Source organism: Mesocricetus auratus, unplaced genomic scaffold (assembly GCF_017639785.1).
Source record: "Mesocricetus auratus isolate SY011 unplaced genomic scaffold, BCM_Maur_2.0 Super-Scaffold_100691, whole genome shotgun sequence".
Classification (NCBI taxonomy): Eukaryota; Metazoa; Chordata; class Mammalia; order Rodentia; family Cricetidae; genus Mesocricetus; species Mesocricetus auratus.
The window spans coordinates 47722778-47746078 of NW_024429267.1; the positions used below are offsets into that span (position 1 = coordinate 47722778).

A 23301-nucleotide genomic window follows, 5' to 3' on the forward strand; every position below is an offset into this window, starting at 1 on the left:
TGTGTTAATCCACTCTACTCACAGACCCTTCAAGAAATGTGATTGTCTGGCACTCCTGAGGCAGCATGGACGAACTCAGACTTTGGCCACGCTAGGTTTATTATTTCAGTGACCCAGAGCTAAGAACTATCAGGTACCACAAAGGAGCAGTGCAGCCCCACCTGGCAGAGCGGGCACAGCCAGGATGGAAGATGTAGTGTAAGGGCCAGGGAGGCAAAGCCTGTTCAGGTCTTGTTAAGTGTCCAGAGTGGATCCAGGAGGCTCAGGGGGTCGTCTGTAGGCTGGGCAGCCCTCAGACCCTGTCCGTTATGGGCCTGTAGAAAGTTCTGCTTACTCATCCGCTGCTTCCCCCGCAAGGAGCTGTCCAGTGAAAACGCCTCTGGAGTCAGAGAGGCCAGCAGCTCCAGGGAGGAGGAGGGGGGCCCTAAGCTGGGGGCTTCCGGCACTGGTGGCTCCTCCTCTGGCTGTGGGGCTTCAGGCAGAGGTGAAGAGAGGGGGGGAGGTGAGGAGGATGGAACAGGGGTGGGCTCTGGAAGGCTGGCTGGCGGAAGGCCTGGGGGTTCTACAAGGCCTGGAAGGCTGGCAGCTGGGGGATCCAAGCCACCTAGGGGCCGGATGCTGAGCTTGGCGATGGTAGCCTGGATGGAACTGATGGGTACATCTCCACCAAGGACCAGATCCTGTGAGTCCTGAGGCAGGTGATTCTGAGAAGGTAGAGCTAATAAGACAATTTCACCAGGTTTTGACCGTCCTAGTAGAGCCCTCAAAGAATTGTCCTCACCTTCTGACTGACGCTGGCCACGGGCTTTCCTGGAGGGGGCACACCATGGCGCTGCAGAACCTGCTCCACATGCCTCACCAGTGCCTCATGGCAGAACCTGAGGTGCAGCTAGAAAGACACATTTGGTCTAATCAGATGGGCAGGACGATCCTCAACAAGGGCAAGACCCAGCTCAACCCTGCCCACCACTCACTTTTTCCTGCAGCATGTGTTTTCTCTGCTGCCGCATCCGCCTCACCAGCTGAGGCAGCTCAGGAACCCCATTCCCAGCCTCCACCTCCTGCACCGCTGCATACAGCAGTGCAAAGGCTCCTGTGCGGCCCACACCAGAGCTGTGGCGAGAAGAAGTGTGAGGCCAGGTGAGAGCCCACAGTGGAGCCTGCCTCCCTCAGGTGCTGCGCTCCCTACCTGCAGTGAACGACCACAGGTGTGTGCAGAGGCCGCTGGTGCAGGTAGTGTGCATGCACCTCCTGGATGAAGCGCAGCAGGTTGCCAGGGCTGTCGGGCAGGCCTCTGCAGGGAAAGGGCGGGTAGGAACCAGGCCTGACGTGACGCCTTCGCCCCAAAGCCCACGGAGTCTGCCCTGACCCACCACCCACAGCAGTGAACGCACAACTCGGGCCATGTAGGGAAATGGAGGTGCACAAGGGAGCGCTTGAGGCTCTGGTCTCGGAACTGCAGGCTCAGCACTCGCTCCACGTGGGTCTCGGTAGTGCGAACACTGCTCAGTGCCACGCTCAGGGCTCCATGCACCATGGGCTGGCCCCTCTCGGTGGGGAAGTAGCGTGCCACCTTTTGCTGAAGAGCAGACAAGACAGTTAAGGCTAGCTTGCCCAGACTCCTGCCCTCCATACTCCACTGTCCCCTCCTGGATACCCATCCAGGCGCTTACCTTTTCCATTTCAGCCTCAGACACCAACATGACAATGACTGACACTTTCTGTTCGTGTACCATGAGCCAGAAATCAGCAGCTGTGCCAGGCAGTGGGGCCTGGGTGGCCACTAAGGGTGGGCAGTACGGCGAGAGCCCCTCGACACAGCTAGCATTGATGTAGTCATCTTTGCCTGAGCGCAACACCACACGGTTGCTGTCATAGGGCATAACATCCTGGTGCCGGTTCTTCAGTGAGTAGCAGCGGGCAATAGCAATGGATCGACCCCGGGCATCATGTTCCTGTGCCTCTTGCAACTCTCTCCAGATTATATCCAGTGCTCCTGCATCCCCCAGCTGTCCCCGAAAGGTCTCCAGCTCCTGCTGCAACTGCTGCAGCCTCTCAGGATGTTCATAGGGGTCTTGCTCAATCAGCCGCAGGGCCTGTGGCCGACGGCCCTCAGCTGCATCTACCTTGGTAGGCTGCAGCAGGGGCTGCCCACCCCCAGGAGGCTGAGTGCCTCCGTGCTGGCTCTCGGGGCTAGAAGACAGCAGGTCTGCAGCTGCAGCACCTCGGCGCAAACACGGCGGTGGCTCTGCTGTTGGAGGCCTTGAAGGTACGGGGCCAGGCGCTGGCGATGGGGCAGGTGAAGGCACCAAGTGGGGACTAGGGGTGGGCTGACTGGCTGGTGGGGGGGCCTCGAATAGAAACAGGGGTTGCCTGAGGACCCAGGGGCCTAGGGGAAGGGGCCGGGCCATATGCCAGGGTAGGATGAGGATGAGGAGGCCCAGCACTAGGGAAAGGCAGAGCCCCTGAGTGTGGGGGAAGAGGGTCTTGAGATGAGCCTGGATAGAGCTGGCTGTGCAGGGCAGGTAGTGGCTGCCCCAGGCCACTAGGCTGAGGGGTAAAGGGGTAGGGAGGTGGGGGAGGGGGGATAATCCCTGGGGCCTGAGAAGGGAAGAGATGTGTAGGCTGGAATGGAAGGGGCTGCGGTGGGGGCTGTGGTCCAAATGCTGGTTGTGGGGGTTGGGGTTGGGGTTGGGGCTGAGCTTGGAGCCCGATCCTGGGGGCTGGGAAGCCTGCTGGGACCCCAGGAGGGAAGTGGTGCTGTGGTGGAGGGCCTGTGACGTGCTGCTTGGTCCCCAGAGAAAACGTGTAGGGCGCGGGCAGAGGCTGCGCTTGGGGAACAGGTTGAGGCACTGGAAAGCAGGGCTGGGGGGGGAGCTGGGGCACGGTTCGGCCGTGGTGCCGTATGGCTAGAGATAGGGGCCTGCACACTGTCTACCGTGGTGGTAGCTGGCCGAACTGCCATGGCCAACTCAGGCCCTGCGAACTGGGGAGGCGGGGCGGAGGGAAGACCCACAACTGGTGGCGGGGGCCCCACCCCCACATAGGGACTACTCACAACGCCATGCTGGGGAGAGGATCTGGGTACAAGGCCCAACTCCGATGTGTAGGTGGGGGCTGGGTAGAGGACCGTCCCAGGTGCCATAGGCACGGGAGCCCTAGGCTGCATCGGCTGAGTGGGGCCTGAATAGGTTCCAGGGGGCAAGGGTCCTGAGAGATAGGGGAAGGGGCCGGGAGGAAAGTGGAGTGGGGCAGGGGACCCTAGGAACGGGTCAGGCAGCCGTGAGCCAACCACCATGTCAGGGGGCAAGCTGCGCAGCTCCTCAGGGGGGTCTCCAGTCTCTACCGCCTCAGCCTCCTCTCGGCGGGAGAGCGATGGTTTGGGGGCTGTGGGCCGAGGTGGTGGTGCCTTCTTCTTCAGCTCCCTAAGGGACAGGCAGGGAAGTGAGACCAGTCCCCATAAACCAGGCTGGCCTGGGCTGGGTTCCTAATGAAGCCTAAAGCCCACACCCACCTGTCCAGGAGCTGCTGCCGGGTGGCCTCTTGGGCACGACACAGGGACTGTGTCCGTTCCAGCAGGGCGGCTACCTTGCTCTCCAGGTCTGCATAAAAGTCCTTGCCCTCCTGGGACTTCTTCATCAGGTCCTCATAGGCTTCACACGAAGCCACCAGGGTCTGCAGTGTGGAATTCCACCTTAGTGGGCAAAAGAAAGGCCAGGATGAGGCAGGCTACGGGAAGAGCTGCAGATGGGCCTGAGAGGAGCGAGGGCGGCACTGACTTTTGGTCCACTTCGCCCAGCACCCGCCGCACAGCTGCGTACTGCACATTGGCCTCGGTCAGTGCCCGGAGCACGTTGTCCTGGGCAGCCAGGTTCTGCTCCAGGTACACCTTCAGCTGGTCATACTTCTTCAGCTGCTCCTCAAACAGTTTCTGCGGGAAGATGGGGGCAGAAGAAAAACATTAAGGAAGAAGGCCCAAAACGGAGCCCTTTCTGGATGGACGGTCACCCAACCCACCTTCATCTCTGAGTGGTCAGTGGTGACCAGGGAGGCAGTGATGTCATCCTTCTGGATCAACTCTCGCAGCTGCTGCTCCAGGGACACACGCTGGTCCCGCATCTCCTGCACCTTGGCTAGGATGCGCTTCAGGTTCTGCAGCACAGCCTTGTCCTCTGAGGGCAGCAGCCATCAGTGAGGACAAAGAAGCCCCAGCTCCCAGCCTCCCCCACTAGCAACGGGCAGGGCTCACCTGGGGTGAGGGCTGGTGTGGGTAGGGCGGCCCGCACCTGGTCCAGAGGCCCACTGAGCAGGCGCAGGTTACCGACATGCAGATTCATAGCGCGGTGCAGCTCACTGTTGGTGAAGGAAGCCTTTTCATGAACTCCCATGTACTTGGCCCACTCTCGCCTCACCTCTGCAAGCTCAGCCTTGGCCACGGAGGCGCCAGGGGCAGCTAGAACCTGGCCCAGGGTCTCCTGCAATTTCTGCTCGTGCAGCTCATCTTCCTCCAGCAGGTCCCTGATGTCCTTGAGGGAGGCCTCCACATCCGTGAACACTCCTGACAGCACTGAAGTGTATTGGGGGTAGCCACTGAGGTAAGCAGACCAGGCACCACTCTGCCCTCTGCCCACTTGGATCAGAGCTTGTTCCCCAGCCCTTGTTAAACTCCACGCTCACAGGAAGCCATGGCTCACTGACCCACAGGAACATTTGGATGGTGCATGCCTGGGCCAGGGCTTCAGCAGCAGCCTCAGTGGAGGAGGCCACAGCAGATGACATGCGTGCTCACCCTGCATAGACTGGACAAGGCTTTTAACGGTGTCAGGCCGCACACTGAGCGCCGCACACTTCTCCATGAGCTGGGGTGGGATATGGTTGTAGGCATCCAGGTTGTCCACTGTCTCAGGGTCAAGCTGCATTGAGTCCATGAACTGACTAGAGAAGGGTCGGGGTGAGGACAGCATCAGACAGATGCTGGGCTCTGACCCAGTTCTCTCCACAGAAGAGCCTGCCTGCCTGCATGATCCCTCCGCTGAAACTAAAGACTTGTCTTCTACCACGTGGACTGGAGGCCATGCCTACACTGACAGACACCCTCCACAGCACATCAACACTCACAACCTAGATCTAGCCTCTGGGCCGGGAGGCGAGAATGTGGTGTGAGCCTACCTCCCACCGCTTGTCCCATACTTACTCTAGAACCTCATTCTTGTCTTCAATCTTGGCCAGCATTTCCCGAAGTAGCTTGGCCTTCTCCTCGCTAAGAATAAACAGACCAGTTGCTGGAAACCTATATACTCGAGGGACCTCAAGGAACTCTGTGCCAAGGGAAGGACCAGTCCCTCCCACACACCTGTACAGTGATGAGGCCTCATGAGCAGCCATAGGTACCAATTTGGCGAAGATATCAGGACCTGTAACAGCTGGGTCTGTGGGGTTTACTGGCAAGGGCTTCACCAAGGGGGCTCCTAAGAGCAGGGAGTATCACAGATCAGGCCAATATGAAAACTCAAGGCAGCTTCCTCCCAATTCCATCCTTCCTCTGCCAACCCCCTCTCCTCAGCGGTCAGACCTTTCACAGGCTGAAGGGTATCCAGTGCTGGCACTGCCTCATGGTAGATAAAGTCATTATCCTTCTTGGCAGAATTATACCTGGGAGTCAGGAGCAGGGTGGGGGCAGGAACAAGGAGGGGACCAGGGACAAGAAATCACAGATTATCAAGGTTTCACAAACTAGATTCCCATGCAGGCTACTGCTCTCTGACACTGTTAGCTTCCTCCCAAGGGTACAGAGGAACAGGATATTTAATAAGAAAGAACCTGACCACCACAGTCCCGGGCACTTACTTTCCTCCAATGACATCCATAGCAAATCGAAGTGCATCTTGCACAGTGTCCGGCTGGCCCTGTGGAGACAAAAGATAACCAAGGCCAGTGTCGAGATCCGTCAGCTCAGCTAGCCTTGTCATCTGCCGTCGTGCCCTTAAAGGCAGTCATACTCGCTCAGCTTTACCTTGGCCAACTTGATAGCTTCATTAAGCTTGTCCAGGGCACTCTGGAAGTAGGCCACCTGTGGAGGGCAAAGCCTGGTCTGTCCTATCCTGCTTGGACCCTAGTGTTCTATCTCCCCACTCTGTCCTACCTGATGACTGGATCACTGATCATAAGACCAGCAGCTCAGACAGTGGATGCCAGCCAAGTCAATAGCCCCGAATAGCTTCACCCTGTAACTTACACCTCCAAAGAGCCATCCTCCCTGTGGGGAGCCCATGCTGCCTCCTGAGAAGAGACCCCAGGGATGAGGGCTACAAGGCGGGACGATGCAAGCCTACAGCAGGGCTACGATGGCTGGCACATGGTGTGGGTGAGGAAGACGAGGGGACAGGAGTGAAGTGGAGAGACCACCTTCAGTGGGATGTAAAGACAGAATCTTAGAAGCCTGGACACATCCTGAGTTCCCCTTACCCAAAGCCCACTCACCCGTTCCCCAAATTTCTGTTGCTCCTCAGCCTGCTTCCCCATGTGCAGCTGGGAAAGAAAAGGAGGCATCATGACTTGTCGCCTGAACTATAGCCACCTGATCTCGTCCACAACCAGTAACCCCTCGCCTTACATGAGCCACAGCTGCAAAGTAGTATATCTTCATTTGGACCAGCTTCTTCCAGTCTTTCTGGATACGGCCCAGTAGGGAAGCGGTATCAGGGTTTTCTAAGGCCCGGCATGCCTCCTTGTAGTAGTCTACCACCTAGGAATTAGGGTGAGTTCAGTCATCAAGGGCCAAGAGCAAAGCAAATGCTCATCCGCAGCCCTGCTCCTACCTGGGCACTGATGCGGGCCACTAGGAAGCTCTTCCGGTTGTCCAGCATGGACTTCTCCAGCAGGCATTCCTGAGCCTGGCCCTGCAGCAACAAGTGCAAGCCAACACCCTGCTCACCTGAAGGTCCTTCGCTTGTTGGGAGCCGAGGGACAGACCAAAATATCCCCTCTAGGCTGCTCCCAAGTTACCACACCCTGTGCCTCATTTACTCCTTCTGGCCTGTCCCTCACTGCCTGCAACATGGCTGGCCAGGACCTAGATGAAACTGCCTCCTCCCTTAGCCATTTCTTCTCCAATTCAAACTAAAGTCAGGGTGGCAGCTCATGACTAACCAACAAAGACTGAGGCAGGAGGATTGGCCATGATTCTGAAGCAAGCCTGGACTACACAGTAAGTTCCAGACCAGCCTGAGCTACAAAATGTGATCTCATCTCAGAACAGAAAGAAAAACAATTTGGCTGCATTGGGGCAAGCCCTGCTCACCAGCATGAGGTTGACATTGAGAGTGAGGATCTGGCGACTCATGTCTACACTGAAGGCCTGTGGGAAGTGCTCCCGCAAGTAGGCAAAGGCACCTGCTGCACACTGGAAGTGGGTGCAGGAGACTTTCATGCCCTGCGGGAAGAGGTGAAAAGATGGCCATTTCCACAAGGCAGGAATCTTCCAGACTCTGGTAGCTGAGGACGTGCAGTGTTCTCCACAGCCCCCCTTCCCAGTCCTTACCTCCTCAGACACCCGCTTGTCCATAGCCCCCAGCATGGAGTGCAAGGCACCTAGACAGGCAGGAGACATTCTGTTAGGGGTGCCTGGGGATGCTTCCCAGGCCACCACACCTGTACTGAGACTGAGGCAGGGGAGCACCTGTAGTCATCCAGTCAGAAAAACAGAGCCGAGAACCGGGCAGTCAGTGCAAGGATAACCAAGGAAGAGCAATACAAAAACGCAGCCAGATCCCTTCCCTGTTATGCACCTGGCTGAGTGGTAGCGGAGGGAGGAGCCCCATGCTTTCCCCTCAGCCAAAAGCCACAATGACTTGAAGGGCAATCTAAGGCCAGCCTTAGCTTCTCAATCTGAAGCCATTAATAGGGGGGTGGGGAGTAAGCGACACTATCCAGACAAAGAAAGGCCATGACTCCCTACTGGAGTGCAGTGACAACTTCCTGTTAGCCCAGCAGAGGAGCTCTTTAGACAGTGAATTCTCAGGGCCTCAGAAAACAGCAGAAGGGCCAGTGTAGCTGTGGCAGGAGAGGGATCAGAACCCAGGCAACTTCCTTCATTCAGCCATAGCCTTTTTGGCCGTCTGATCTGATCTGATGAACTGAGACCCAAGGCTGGAAGGGCTTGGCGTGAGGCCCATGCAAGGATCCAGCAGCTTACCAAGGTTATAGAGAATACAGGACTGCTCGTACTTGATGTCTTCGTGGGCCACAGACTTTCCAGAGAAGATCTCCGTCCTGCAAACATGCATCTCAGTCATCTAGAGGGTAGGACCTGGCCTGGGCCCAAGGGTCAGGGAAGGGGACCAACCATTCCAGTATGAGACAGGGGTCTATGAGCTCACACTAACACTCCCCATCCTGTGCAAGGAGAGGAGAAGGGAAAGGATCATGCCTACCACCCAGGCATCCCGATGTCTAAGCACCTAAGTTCTCAACTTCCCAGCCCAGCCTGCCAGCTCTCACCAGGTGACAGCTACAGCAGCCTCCTGGCCTGAGCCCATGGGTACCCGACTCTGCAGGTAGTGTAGCTGGCCAAGGTACTTTCGAAGGACGCTGCAGCCCTCAAAATCCCGTGCAACACGAATAGCATTCTGGGAAGTGAGATGGAAGAAACGGGCTCACCATCATTATCTTCACCTGCAGTTGTTGGACATAGCATACCGCCAGCCAAGGCTGGCAGACTGAGTCTGTCCCATATCCTAGAAGATACTCTACAATATGCTGTGAATGTATATTCAACCTTAAGTACTATTTTATGTGTGTATGTGTTTTGCCTGCATGTATGTATATCACATGTGCCTGGTGTCTGTGGGGGTCAGAAGAGGGAACTGGATCCCCTGCAACTTGAGGTACATATGGTTGTAAGCTGCCATGTGGGTGCTGGGAATTGAACCTGAGTCCTCTAGAAAAGCAGCCTGTGCTCTTAACTGCTGAGTCATTCCTCCAGCTCCTATGTTTAACTCTACCCCTCCCCCTTTGTTTAACTTTTCACCCATAGCTCTATATGTAAAAATATACAAGAGGCACCCAGGCACGATGATGCATAGCTGTAATCCCAGAACACAGGAGGGAGACAGAAGGACGAGTCACTTGAAGACATTCTTGACTAAAAATTTCATGAAGGGCAGATATGGGGGGGTTTCCCTGAATGTGCATACAAGGGCATTTCTCACAACATTATCACATTAAAACACTGGATGCCACTAGACTTTCCATTAAAGAGAACTGTTTACATCAACTATGTCAACGCAACTCACACAAGAAAATATTCCCCAGCCAAACTAAAGACAAAGGTTGCTATGGATATGACTTCTATGGCATACAGGCAAAACAATAATGTAACAGATGAATATATGATCTCATTTCTATAAGATAAACTTAGGATAAGCAAATAAATATATGGACCAAAAAGGAAAAAAATCCAGATGATTATATCTCAAAATGTTGACAGTGATTATGTATGAAGTGACCTCTCTCTGTGTGTATGCACAGTGTGCATGTGTACACATATATGCAGGGCACACACCAGAGGCTGGTGTCAGCTGTCTTCCACTGTCACTTGCCACCTTACCAGTTGAAGCAGGGTCTCCAAGTGGAGACCTATCTCCATTCCCCTGACCTTTCACCCCCCTGCTAAACACTAGGGTTACAAATGTGCATGACCACACCTGGTATTTTATATGAATTTGGGAGATCCAAACCCAGGTTCTCATGTTGCATGTCTGGCACTTTACTAAATAAGCTATCTCCCCAGCCCCAATTTACCTTCTTTTAAACAAATATATAGATACAGATATAGATAGGCAGACAGATTCATGTCCTACATAAACATAAATTTTGTTTGTTCATATATTCTGGATACTTATTGTTTTCCATATTTTGTTTTGTCTTTTCCAGACAGGGTTTCTCTGTGTAGCTTAGGAACCTGTCCTAGAACTTGCTCTGTAGACCAGCCTGGCATCAAACTCAGAGATTTGCCTGTCTCTGCCTCCCCAGTGCTAGGATTAAAGGCGTGGGCCACAAATACCCATCCTGCTTTCAATTGTGAGGAAAATTAAACAAAACATAGGAATCCTTTGTTCAAACTTTCAAAAACAGAGTATATAACTATCAAAGAGCAGGTGTCCAGTGAGGAACTGGGTGAAAAAACATGAACTCCCTTGTCCCATCCTGCAAAAAGGACCAGAGACCCTTACTAGGATGCAATAGCTATGGGGCCCAGAAGCAAGGCCAGGCATTACCAACTGATTCAGAGCCCTTACCAAGGGTGCTCTCAGCAAGTACACACTCCCCTCCATGTGCCCCACACACCTCATCCTTACCTGACACTGATTAAAAAGATAAAATAAGCAGGCACGGCAGTACATGACTGCAGTCTAACACTTGGAAGGGAGGCAGGAGGATCAGGATCAAATCATATTTCACTACAGAATAAGTTAAAGGCCAGCTTGGACTACATAAGACCCTGTTGTGTGTGTGGGGGGGAGCTTCCTCATAAAACAGTCAGCAAAGCCTTGGAGAAATTAGGACTCCTGTGTACTGCTAGTGGATATGTAAGATGATTAGCCACTGTACAAAATTACAGTGTGGTGATTCTTCAAAAATCCAATCATTACATAACTCAGTAATTCCACTTTTGAGTATATAACCAAAAGCAGGCTGTTGTAATGATAATTCCTACCCATGTTAAAACAGCAGTTTTATTTTGGCTTTTGTTTTTTAACAGGGTTTCTCTGTGTAACAGCCCTGGCTGTCCTGGAACTCACTTTCTAGACCAGACTGGCCTGGAACTCAGAGATCCATCTGCCTCTGCTTCCCAAGTACTGGGATTAAAGGCGTGCACCATCACCACCTGGGGCTCTTTTTCTAAATGTGGGCTCAAGAAAGAGGGCCACTATCGCCTGTGCTCACGATCAGCAATCCTGCCATTGACTCCTAAAGCTGGGCTTGCAAGTGTGCACCACCATGCTTGACTTAAAGTGTTTCACAGTTTCTCTGTTATCTACAATTGCCAGCATCATGACTATCTACTTAGACTCATCATTAAGAAAATAAAGGTAGGGAGCTGGGTTTGACATGTGTTCTAAGTTAAATAAAAAAAAAAGAGAGAAAAAAGAAATGGCTTAATAATTAATAGAGCTAGCCTGAGCCATTAGTAAAACAGTTTCTAATTAAAAGAAAAGAAAAGAAAGGTAGCCAGGTGGTGGTGGTGGTCTTCCACGCCTTTAATCCCAGCACTCAGGAGGCAGAAGCAGGTGGATCTCTGAGTTCAAGGACAGCCTGGTCACAAATTGAGTTCCAGGACAGCTAGGACTGTTATATACAGAAAGCTTGTCTCAGGGGGGAAAAAAAAAGGAGAAGGAAAGAAAAAGAAAAGGAAGGGTAGCTGGGGACGTGGAGATGGTGGCACATACTTTTAATCCTTTAATCCCAGCATTCAGGGGTCAGAGGCCAGCCTGGTCTACATAGCCATCTCCAGGACAGTCAAAACTATATAGAGACCCATCTCAAGAACCCTCCCCCCCCCCAAAAAAATAGCGCACTGAACTGTCGGGACAGCCCAGTGGGTACAAGCACTAGCTGTGAAGCCTGTCCATCTGAGTTCAGTCCCTGAGCCCATGGTAGAAGGGGAGAGCAGACTTTCGCAAGATGTCCTGTGATTGCCACACAAATGTCCTCCCCCCTCTTGCAAACATGATCCCCCTCTTGTCTGCGCACAAACACACAGAAAAATTTAAACATGGTATCATGAAATTTCATTCAATCTAATAAAACCAAGGTTGCTACTAAGTGAACAATGACCAGATAGAATCCACAGTGTAGAACCACTGAACGAAGACAATGAACATTCCAGGTGGGATGAGAGAGAGCATGATGGCATGGGATTTAGTTATACTACTCAGGACTGCAAGCAATCTGAAGCTCCTCAACTACTTATTCTGGATTTTCCATCTAGTATTCTGGAATACAAGTCACTGAAACTAAATGAAATTTCAGAAGATGAAACAGCAGATAACAGAGAAGATGCCATATTTAAGATCTCATGGGCCTGACAAAAGACAATGTAGAAAAAGAACAAAAAATTCAACAGACTCAAAACATGCTGAATTCTTATATATGAATGTTTCAAAAAGGTTGAAAATAGGGGAAAAACTGCCCCTTACACTGTACCTAAATGACAACCATATAGATTAAAGATTTAAGTTTATAAAAAACAACCTCAGGAGTCTGGCAAGATGGCTGAGCCGGTAAGGTTCTTACCACCAAGCCTGAGGGTCTGAGGATGCACATGGTGGAAGCAGAGAACCAACTCCTGACAGTTGTCTGACCTCCACACATGTCTACATTTACACACATACATACTATAAACAAGTGTAATTAAAAAAATTTAAAAACAAACAAACATTTTTAAAGCCAGACATAGAGGCATATACCTATAATGCCAGCTCTTGGAGGATAGAAGGCAGGAGGATTCAGTCCATGAGTAGGCCTGGCTACATGGTTAAGTTCTAGGCCAGATAGGACAAATGATGAGACCCTGTCTCAAAAACAAAAAAATAGGGGCCAGTCAAGCATGATGGTGCAGGCCTTTTGTTTTGTTTTGTTTTGTTTTTTGTTTTTCGAGACAGGGCTTCTCTGTATTGTTTTGGAGGCTATCGGTCCAGCCCGGCCTCGAACTCAGATGGTGCAGGTCTTTAATCCCAGTACTTGGGACGCAGAGGCAGGTGGATCTCTTGAGTTTGAGGCCAGCCTGGTCTACATAGTGAGTTTCAGGACAACCAGAGCTACACAGAGACTTCGTCTAAAAAAAAAAAAAAAAAAAAAAAAAAAGGGCTGGAGAGATGGCTCAGCGGTTAAGAGTACTGGCTGCTCTTTCAGAGGTCCCAAGTTCAATTCCCAGCAACCACATGGTGACTCACAACCATCCATAATGAGATTTGGTGCCCTCTTCTGGCCTACAAGCACACATGCAGGCAGAACACTGAATACATAATAAATAACAACAAAAAACCCATAGGGTCTGTGGATGTTCCGCTGGTAGAATACTTGCCTGGCATGAATGAAGCCCTGGGTTTGATCCAGGATCTGGAGATGATGTTATACACCTATAACCTCCACATTTAACACGAGGAGATGGGGAGGATCAAAACTACAAGATCATCCCCAGCTACACCATGTTGTAGGCCTATGTGGGTTAGATGAGACCAAGACTCAAAATTAGTTAGACAGCACAGCAAGTAAAACCACTTGCCATCAACCCTGAAGACATGAGTTCACTCCCAGGTACAGCAAAGTAACTAAGATGTAAACATAAAGGAGTAATGTCTATAATCCCAGAACTTTCAGGACTAAAGGCCAGCCTGAGCTACACTGAGACCCTACGGAAAAAAAGTAAAATAAATTCAGATATGACCACAGTAGAAGGTAGTAGAGTTGTGTGTGTGTGTGTGTTTTTTTTTAAACCTCCTTGGCAAACCAATTTCATTCATACTACTTTACCTGTCTGAGTAATTCTAGCTTCTTCAGCTCCTCATTGTAGGCTTCTGGGTTCTCTCCATAATTCTTCAGGACAAACTAGAGGAAGAAAGAAGCAAGCAAAATGTAAACGGGAATGACCTGCAGACCTGCCCTGAGATTGAGGCAGCTGTCGGAACTGGGCCTGCGCTACAAGCAGCACAGCAGACAGGTGCTGACTAGGATGGCCTCCTCCTAGTCCTGAAAACAAACGCTGAATGCCCTGTGCAAGCACCTCAGCAGGTCCCTCACCTGCCACAGCCTTCTCAGTTGTCACCAGTCCTACCAGTTCAGGGAGAGAGCTGAAACAGGTACTATGGAGAGCCTCAAAGGGTCACTAACTTAAACCTCCTTCAAGGACTCTGTTCTAAAGTCACAACTATAACCCTAAACTCGGAGAGGCTCCAAGCAAGCAAGAGTAAAAACCCCACCAGCACCCCTCCCACCCCACCCTGCCCCACAGTAGGGAAGGCACCAACGACAAAGGTGCTCCACACAGTTTCTCTGTCTCAGGAGGCCTAAGGAGTATGGTGAGAAACTAGCCAACATGGAGTGGGATCATTCAAATAACAACAACAGGGCTGGGGAGATGGTTCAGCAGTTCAGGAAGAGGCTGCCCCTCCAGGGGATGCGGGTTCAGTTCCCAGCACCCACAGGGCAGCTAACAATCATCTGTAACTTTAGTATCAGGGATCCAATGCCCTCTTTGGGCCTCCCTTCACAATGTGGTTCATAGTACACATGCAGGCAAAATATTCATATGCGTAAATTAAAAAAATCAATAACTCCCCAAACAGTAAATAATAAAACAGGGCTAAAGGTAGCTCAGCTGGTAAAACACCTCCCTATGACTCGGGCTTGCTGCTCTTGCTGAGTTTAACCTCCAGCAGCAACTACATTGTGGCCCACAAACAGCTATTACTCCAACTCCCAGGGATCCAATGTCTTCTCACCTACACAGGCAACACACACATGAGGTGCACATATACAGATCCAGACAAAACATTCATAAACATGAACTAAAAATAAATCTAAGGGCTGGGCGTTGATGGCCCATGCCTTTAATCCCAGCACTCGGGAGGCAGAGGCAGGCGGATCTCTGTGAGTTTGAGACCAGCCTGTGAGCTAGTTCCAGGACAGCCTCCAAAGTCACAGAGAAACCCTGCCTCGAAAAACCAAAAATAAAATTAAATAAGTAAATAAATGAATGAGTGAATCTTAGGGGCAGTGGTGGTGTCGGCACATGCCTTTGATCCCAGCACTCAGTAGGCAGAGGCAGGAGGATCTCTGTGAGAGGCCAGCTTGACCTACAGAGTGAATGCCAGGACAGTCGGAGTTACACAGAAAAATCCTGTTTCAAAAGAAAAAAATCAAAACAGACAATAAATAAATAAATAAATCTTAAAGAATAAAACAACTAAAAATAGAACCAACAAGTGTGTTTAGTTGGTGTCGGGTTCTTGCAACAAAAGCCTAGTGAATGGACACTACAAGTTATTCTCTGGCCTCCATGGCATGTGTACCCCACAGTATACCCTCACACCCCACATTCCTAATTGTAAAAAAAAGTAGGTAACGAGGAATTGGATGACTTTCAATTTTTTTCAGTATTGAAATTTGGGAAACAAATTTCTCAAAGAGTTGCTGAAGAACTATGGTATCTGAAAAGATCTACTCCATCAGTGGTTTTAGCCCTTGAAAAGATAAAAGATATAAAAGAAATCTACCAGACTCTGCCCAAACTCTGTGAACATAAAAACCAGCATTTAGAGGGTTCACAACCAATCAAAAGCTGATTTACTGATTCCCAGCTAACTTCATTCTGATCTATTCAACTCCTACCTAATCCTCAAATATAAAATGTGGCCTAACTCAGCTCCTTTGTAGAGGGAAGTTCCAGGCTTGCCCACCCTCAGGATGGAAAGGAGGAAGTGCAGCCTCGAGGCTCTGTGGGATACAGCTGAAGGAATCAAATATCAGTTCTAAAAACAAGAACCCTAACCCTGCTGGTCACACAACAGTGAAGGAGAAAGAGCCACTTCCCCCACTCCCAGAAAACTGACTCACTGTTCCTCCAAGCCGGAGAAGCAGCACTCCCCAAACTCCTGTAATGGGCCAGTAAGGCCCTCATTGCCTCAGTCGCCAGATCCTTCCCACAAGCAAAGACGGGCTCTATCCAGTCTCATCATTTTGGGGATGAGAAGATGAGGGTTAGGGTTAGGGTTAGTGCTCTCAACCTCTGAGCCCTAACTCCAGCCCAATATTTCTACTCTTACACTAAACTGCTCAAACTTTTAAATGTCCTCTACTACACTACAAACTCCTTGTTAGTGGTAGTGGGGCTGTACTACAGAAATATAGTTCAGTGACAAAGCACTTGCCTAGTATGCACAAGGCCCTGGGCCCAGTCTTCAGCACCATTAAAAAATGAATAAATAGAGGCCTGTGGAACTTTCTTACTCGTCTATATTGCCAGAGCGCAGCATCGTTTCACAGGCTGATATATACAGAAGCAATTCTCACTCTATCTCCCTCTGAGATTAAATCCAACCCTAACCCACTAAGTCAAAGTAGAGTTTCTGCAATTCAGTGTAGATGGAGTTTCTGTCCCACCTGGCCCCACAGCCGTTTAGCCCCAAATAAACACACAGAGGCTTATATTAACTATAACTGTTTGGCCAATGGCTCAGGCTTCTTACTGGCTAGCTCTCTCTGAATTATTAACCCATAACTATTAATCTATGTACTTCTACATGGCCTTATCTCACTGGAGAAGATGCCAGCATGTTATTCCTTCAGCAGCTACATGGCGTCTCACCCCTCCCCGAATCCTTTCCCCTAAATTCTCATCTGGCAGCCCTACCTATACTTCCTGCCTGGCTACTGACCAATCAGTGTTTTATTCATCAGCCAATAAGAGAAACATATATTCAATGTTCCTGACACTGCGACCCTTTAATACAGTTCCTCATGTTGTAGTGACCCCAGCCATAAAACTATTTTCATTGCTACTTCATAACTATAATTTTGCTGTTATGAATCATAATGTAAATATGTCTTTTGATGGTCTTAGGTGACCCCTGTGAAAGGGTTATTCAACCCCCAAAAGGGTGGAGGCCCACAGACTGAGAAGGCCTAGTGACTACTGCAGAACCTCCTCTGGTGTCTAGGGAAATATGGGGTTTTTTGTTTTTTTCTTTTGAGACAGGGTCTTACTACATAGCTCTGGCTGGCTGTCCTGGAACTCACTATGTAGAACAGGCTGCTCCTGAACTCACAGAGATTCATTTGCCTCTGCTTTCCAAGTGCTGGGATCAAAGATGTGTGTGGCCATGCCCAGTAGGAACTCTGTTTCTGGAGCAACACCTCTCGTTGAAGGCAAGGTGGTCTTGGGCCATTTTGTTTTGTTTTGTTTCTCACGACAGGGTTTCTCTATCTGTCCTGGAACTTACTCTGTAGACCAGGCTGGCCTCGAACTCATAGAGATCCACCTGCCTCTGCCTCCCAAATGCTAGGATTAAAGGTGTGCACACCATGTTCAGGTTCATTCTTGAATACTTTTTGTGTACATGTGAGTGACCAGAACAAAAAAGACTACATTCAATCAAAAAACTCTCTAGGTCTGGGTGTGGGGACACTTGCCTGTAATCATAGAACTGGAAGGGAGACGCAAGAGGACTCTGAAGTCACACCTAACCCTGCTATGTAGCAACTTTGAGGCCACAATTGCCTGTTAACCCATAAGTCTTAGTCTTAACCTATGCCCCTCCCTCCTACCCACCCTCAAAAATCAAGGAGCTTTGGAACTGAAGTTACGTTTGAGACAGTGTTCACTATGTAGCCTAGGTAGACCTTGAATTCAATCTTCCTGCCTCGGTCGCCCAAATGCTAAGATTACAGACATGGAACCATCATATCTGACCAGGCTGAGATTTTCTTTTTCATTATTATTAAGGTGTTATGTGGGTGTGGGTATGTGCATGTAAATGCAGTGCCCTCAGAGGCCAAAAGAGGGAGCCTGGTTCCCTGGAACTGGAGTTAAAGACAATTTTGAAGTGGCCCACCAATGTGGGTCCTGGGAACCCAATTCCAGACTTCTGCAAAAGCATGATGTTCTGTTTTCTACTGGTCATTTGTCTACCCCGGGCTCAGATTTTTTTCCATTAAGGGTCAACATAATCTATATCTAGCCAAAATTCCCTCTAGACTGTCTTTCAGTCATTCGAGAAACATTTTCCTATGTAGTGTGTATTGGCTAAAGGAACATGGAGATGGCCTCTGCTATCCCAGTTGCATATGAGGTTAAAATATAGCATATATAAGACCAGAGTATTGTGGGGCACGCCTTTATCCCAGCACTCGGGAGGCAAAGGCAGGCAGATCTCTGTGAGTTTGAAGCCAGCCTGGTCTCCATAATGAGTTGCAGGATGGCAGAGTTACATAGTGAGGCTGTGTCTCAAAAAAAAAACAAAAAACAAAAAACAAAAAACAGTGCATATGGGGCCAAGAAATGGCTGAGCAGGGTCAGGGGGGCGAAGGCACTTGCTGCCAGGTCTGGCTACCTGAGTTTGATTCCCTGGACCTGCCTAGTGGAAGAACACTAACTCCTTCAAGTTGTCCTCACCTCCACACAAACGCACTGCCAAGTCTTAACCCACACATCTACACACACAGAGAGACAAATATTAAAAATAGCACATAAATATTAAAAATAGCACATAAATATTAAAAATAGCACATAGCAGTGGTGGTTCGCGCCTTTAATCCCAGCACTCGGGAGGCGAGACAGGCGGATCTCTGTGAGTTCCATGACAGCCTGGTCTACAGAGTGAGTTCCAGGACTGTTACACAGAGAAAGCCTGTCTCAAGGAAAGAATGAAGGGAAAGAAATTCAGAAAGGAAAAGACTAATCCAGATAAAAGGATTAAGGAAAGCTTGGTGAAGACAAGAGCCTTAACTGGACCTGGGAAGCTGGATGGAACCAATTTAGATATTACAGACAGGCCCCATAGCCACTTTAAGGGGCAAAACTGAGCACTCTTTTAGGTACAACAGTGAGTGGCTCTCTGCACGTGGGGTTGCATATCACATAACCCGAACACGACAACTTACGTTACTATCCATTCAGATAGAAGGAATTCAACTATCAAAAGCACATTAAGGAGAAACAGCCTGTTTCGGAAACAGGAAATAGTAACTGAACAGAATGTGGAATGCCTGTATCAGAAACACACAAACACACGTATGTAACAGGACTGTGACAAATGCTCACAGAATCAGGCTGTGTCAGGGAGAACCCTGAACGGGAAACTTAAAATACCGGCCTGACTCTGTACTGCCAGGACTCAGTATACTGAGTCTCTATCTTCCTCCCTCGGCCTTCACGCATTTTGGAAAAATCCACCTCATATTTGCATTAAAAAGAATATTTGCATTAAAAAGTTAACCAAATTCTGTCAATTTAGATCAATTGGTTTAATACGCTGCTTTTAGAGATGAGAAAGGGGTCTGGGCTTGGGCGTGGTGTGCCTCTGTAGGGCATTTGCCTAACTTCTTGTGCCAGGCTCTGGGTTTGATACCCACCACCTGGACCACCCTCCCACATAGACACCCAACACCTGAACTCACCCACCCCCCGCACGTACAAGCAATTAGTGCCTGGACTGAGGAAGTGGCGTGAAGAGAATACGGGAGGCAAGTCCATCGGAAATACTTCCGAACCAATTTCCTTTCTCCTACTTTCCCCACGCACCCCAGAGTGGTGAAAGATTGTAGACCGTCTAAGAGCTGCGGTGCTAACCCCAAGGCTCCTCACCCGTAACAGCTTCCCATTTGCCCATTTCTGCTCTGGTCCACGATGCTATCTGGGGACGCTTCCCAACGCAGTAGCATTCTTGGAAGGTACCCAACTCCGTCACCACACCTGATCTCAACACAGAAACCCCTTGCCCCAGTGAACTCCTAACGACTGCTCTCTACCCAGCACAATGACTAATAGGATGCCTCCTAAAGCCCAGAGTGACTCAAGACCTCATATCAGCAAGAAACTGTTGTCTTTTGGTCCAAAGGAACTGCAGAGCAGAAATTCTGTAGGGAGACCATACAGAATTGGAAGGTCAGACTACACAGACAGACAGACACTCACTCCGAGCCCGGCATTCCTACAGGCCACTGGGGTTCCTGTCTTAAAACCCACATTCTTTCCTAGTCCGGTCGTGAACTGGGAGCCCACCAATGCTCGGGCCTAGCGTGGACTCTCACAACCTGGACAGCCATGGCTTCCCATGGGGGCTTCCTGGCCTTGAAGGAACAGGGCAGAGCTGTGTCCAGAACGTCACAGCAAGGAAGCACGGACCCTCGGGACAAACGCAGGTGGTCCAGGACAGAAGGCGGAAAGCAGATTCCCACGAGGATGCAGTGCCAGGAGGAGACAAGGCTGGTGTGCGGGCACGGGAAGGGAGGACCACCCTAAGGGAAAACGCCTGGCCGGACCTGCGACGGAACCCAGGGAGGGACGGGCGCGCAGGGGGCGTCGCGCGCGGGCAGACGACGGAGATACGCAGCAGCAGGGGCGCGCTCACCTTCTTCACCGCCGACTGGAAGTGGAAGTCACCAGCTTCCTTCAAGTCCAGCCAGATCATGGGCATCCGGGGCACGGCCTCCATGGCGGAGAGAGCCTGGCGGCCACTGGGCCGCTCCCCTTCCAGCTCCAGCTGCGGCCTCAGCCGCGCGCGCCACCCCGCCCCTCCACGCCGGAAGTCGTTCGTCACGCGGAGCTGACGCACGCCCCCACAGCCTGCTGGGAGATGCAGTCCTCGGCCGTGTAGTCTTTTGCACAGGCGCAGTCCTCTTCGCGCATGCTCGGTCTTCTCGGCGCGGAGAGTTTTGGGTGAGGGAAAGAGCCAATCCACGGTGAAGGGGACTCGGGGAACGGCGGTCGTTTCCCACAAACCCAAGGCTTTGCTGGGATTGTCCGTCTGGCGAGAACGCTGTTCTCCCTCCTGGGAGGTCCTTTAGAAACTCACCCGGGACTTTGGAATCCCAAGTCGTCCTCAGACTGGTGAAGGAAGGGCGGGGACAGGTGCTGCAGTGGAGATAGTGCGGCGAGGAGGACGCTGGGGAGGGGGCCGTGAATGCCCCTTGAGGAAGTGTGCAAGCTGCGTGGCGGGATGGAACCCGGCCTAGGAGGGCCTCGATTCATTTTGTCAGCGGTGAGGGGGCAGGGACACAGCTGCACACCGCCACCCTCTGCTGCCGGAAGAGCCCAGTGGGATCTAAATAGGATAGATGAACATACAGCAGCCAAGTCCTCACCCGAGGTCGCTGTGACTCTGGGAGGAACTATCCAGTGACGAACATTTGTCTCTGGACACACCTATAAAACAGGGATTTTAAAGTCACTTGTGTGCACTGCTCGATTTTAGCCGCAAATAGTGGGGCGTTCCTGGTTGGCCCCGCCTATAATCCCAACACCCTGAAGCCTGAGGGACAAGGCTAGGTCATTTCCTGGCTGGGCTGGGCTACATAGCGATGCGTTATCTAAAAGTAAAATTTTAAAATAAGGAAATGGAGAAACTAGGGAATGGCCCTTTTGTGGGCAGGTAACTCACTTTGAGCAACATCTGAGAAATATTTTGAAAACAGAAAGTATCCAAAATTGGAGTGAGTGGAAGTTAGGGAAATCAAAGTTGATTTCCAAGTTTCTGCCTGGTGCAGCTGGATAGCTGGCTGACAGGCTGTTAACTGATAGGGGGAAATTGGGAGGAACAGTTTAAAAGGGAGAGCAAAGGTCAAGGTCTAGTCCTGATTGCTATTAGTCATTCATCTCTTTATTAGACCATCAGGTGTTTTAGACAGGCACAGTAACACAGCTTCACAGAGTTAAAACAAATGCAGCATGAAAGAATGCAACACATCTTTGCAATATTAGATGTCCTACAGCATAAACAAATGTAACACATCTAATTAATATTCCACAACATAGAAAGATTGAGAGCTGGCTCTACAAAGTCGTCTTTTGACTTAGGCCCAATACATTATGCCCACACATAATAAAGATAATTTTTGAAAGTAGGAAGCCAGTGATGCAGGCATTCATTCTCTTTCTCTGCTTCTTAGATGCTCTGAGGTAGACTGCTCCTCTGCCACCATGGTCCTCCCTGCTATAATTAGTTGAAACCTTTGAAGCCATGAGGCAAAATGAATCCTCCTTGAAACTCCCTCAGGTATTTTGTCCAAGCAATTGGAAGGTCTGAGAATGAAAGGTGTTATTGTTTAATGGGGAAAGTTTCATTATGAATTACGAAAATGTTCTGGAGGTGAATGATGGTGGTGTAACAGTGTGACTTCAAATGGTTAAAACTGTAAAGTTTACATCACACATGCTTTGCTACAAGAATAAGAAAAATGGAAGATCTTGCACTGACCCAGGAGTGGGTAACACACACTTATAATCCCAGCTTGTAAGCAGTGACAGGATCAGACTGAAGTTCAAGCCAGGGCTACCTCAAACAAATATTGCAGATCCTTTACTTATTTGATTGTTTGTTTTGCAAAACTTAGGAACAGCAGTTGAGTAGGCTAAGAGGAAGCCCAGTGAAAGCAGCTGCTGAGCAAGGAGAGGCAGCAGCTTAGATCCCAAAAAAAGGCCAGAAAGGGATCAGTGTGGGCTGGAACAGGCAGGGAGCAGGGGAGTGGCGGAAAGTCCTAATCCTTGCAAACTGAGTCTCTTTCTTGAGCATCCTAACCTTACCGTCTGTCTCTTCCTCAGGCTCACTACTCATTTAGCAGTGCCAGGACTTGAACCCAAGGTGTTTTATGTGCTCGTAATGAGTCTCTGTCCTGCCTGCCAGCTCTCAAATAACCACACGGATCCTTATTAATTATGAAAGTTTAGCCTTAGCTTAGGCTTGTTTCTAAGCAGCTCTTATAACTTAAATTAACCCATTTCTTTTTTTTTTTTTTTTTTGGTTTTTCGAGACAGGGTTTCTCTGTGGCTTTGGAGGTTGTCCTGGAACTCGCTTGGTAGTCCAGGCTGGACTCGAACTCACAGAGATCCGCCTGCCTCTGCCTCCCGAGTGCTGGGATTAAAGGCGTGCGCCACCAACGCCCGGCCCAAATTAACCCATTTCTATTAATCTACACACTGCCATGTGGCTTTTACCTCTCCTCCTGTCTGTCCTGCTTGTGCAGACCAGCTGGTGACTGACTTTCTTCTTCTCTGTCCCTGGAAGTCCCACCTGTTCTCCTCCTGCCTAGCTGTCAGCCACTCTGCTCTTAAACAGTCACGGTGACACCTCTCCACATAGCATAAAGGAATATTCTGAAACATGTGCTAGGGAAGCGCTCTTATCACTGAATCCCATCCTTAGCCCTCTCGCCTCTGTAGAACGGCTGGTTACCTCTGGTCCCACAGGTACCTCTCAGGTTAAACCACTACAAGCACAGAGTACAGTAGACTGAATGAATCACACAGCAGGAAATTAGGGCTGGGGATGAAGCCCTGAGCACAAGTCTCTGTTTCAGACGGGGTGAGGATCGAGGGTTAATACTCTGTATCACATATCTGTAAAAGCCCAAGGCCAAGGTGTTGGCACGGTTGGTTTCTTTCTAGCCTTCTCTGACTTCTCAATGATCTTTTCCCTCTGTCTTCAAATGGTCATTTTTGTGTTTGTTTTGTTTTGTTTATTTGAGACAGGGTTTCTCTGTTTAGCCCTGGCTATCCTGGAATTCACTCTGTAGATCAGGGTG

The 23301-nt window shown here is 50.2% G+C and overlaps 1 protein-coding gene and 1 long non-coding RNA gene across 2 annotated transcripts; one reads left to right on the top strand and one right to left on the bottom strand.

Annotated features, from left to right (window-relative positions):
* Positions 1 to 81: 81 nt before the first annotated feature.
* Positions 82 to 20306, bottom strand: Ptpn23 (protein tyrosine phosphatase non-receptor type 23). The gene is given in 27 exon segments (XM_005074983.4): positions 82 to 704; positions 782 to 889; positions 975 to 1113; positions 1190 to 1294; positions 1395 to 1579; positions 1674 to 2348; positions 2350 to 2874; positions 2876 to 3425; positions 3515 to 3694; positions 3780 to 3931; positions 4018 to 4172; positions 4250 to 4567; positions 4790 to 4935; positions 5195 to 5260; positions 5354 to 5468; positions 5573 to 5652; positions 5848 to 5906; positions 6014 to 6070; positions 6481 to 6528; positions 6614 to 6745; positions 6819 to 6899; positions 7301 to 7432; positions 7541 to 7590; positions 8195 to 8271; positions 8500 to 8627; positions 13537 to 13611; positions 20133 to 20306. Coding segments are annotated over 27 exon segments (4902 nt in total). The 5' UTR covers positions 20217 to 20306; the 3' UTR covers positions 82 to 224.
* On the top strand, positions 4473 to 5293 carry LOC121137540. The gene is made up of 2 exons (XR_005874816.1): positions 4473 to 4595; positions 5003 to 5293. It is a non-coding gene; the product is annotated as an uncharacterized LOC121137540 (long non-coding RNA).
* Positions 20307 to 23301: the final 2995 nt, after the last annotated feature.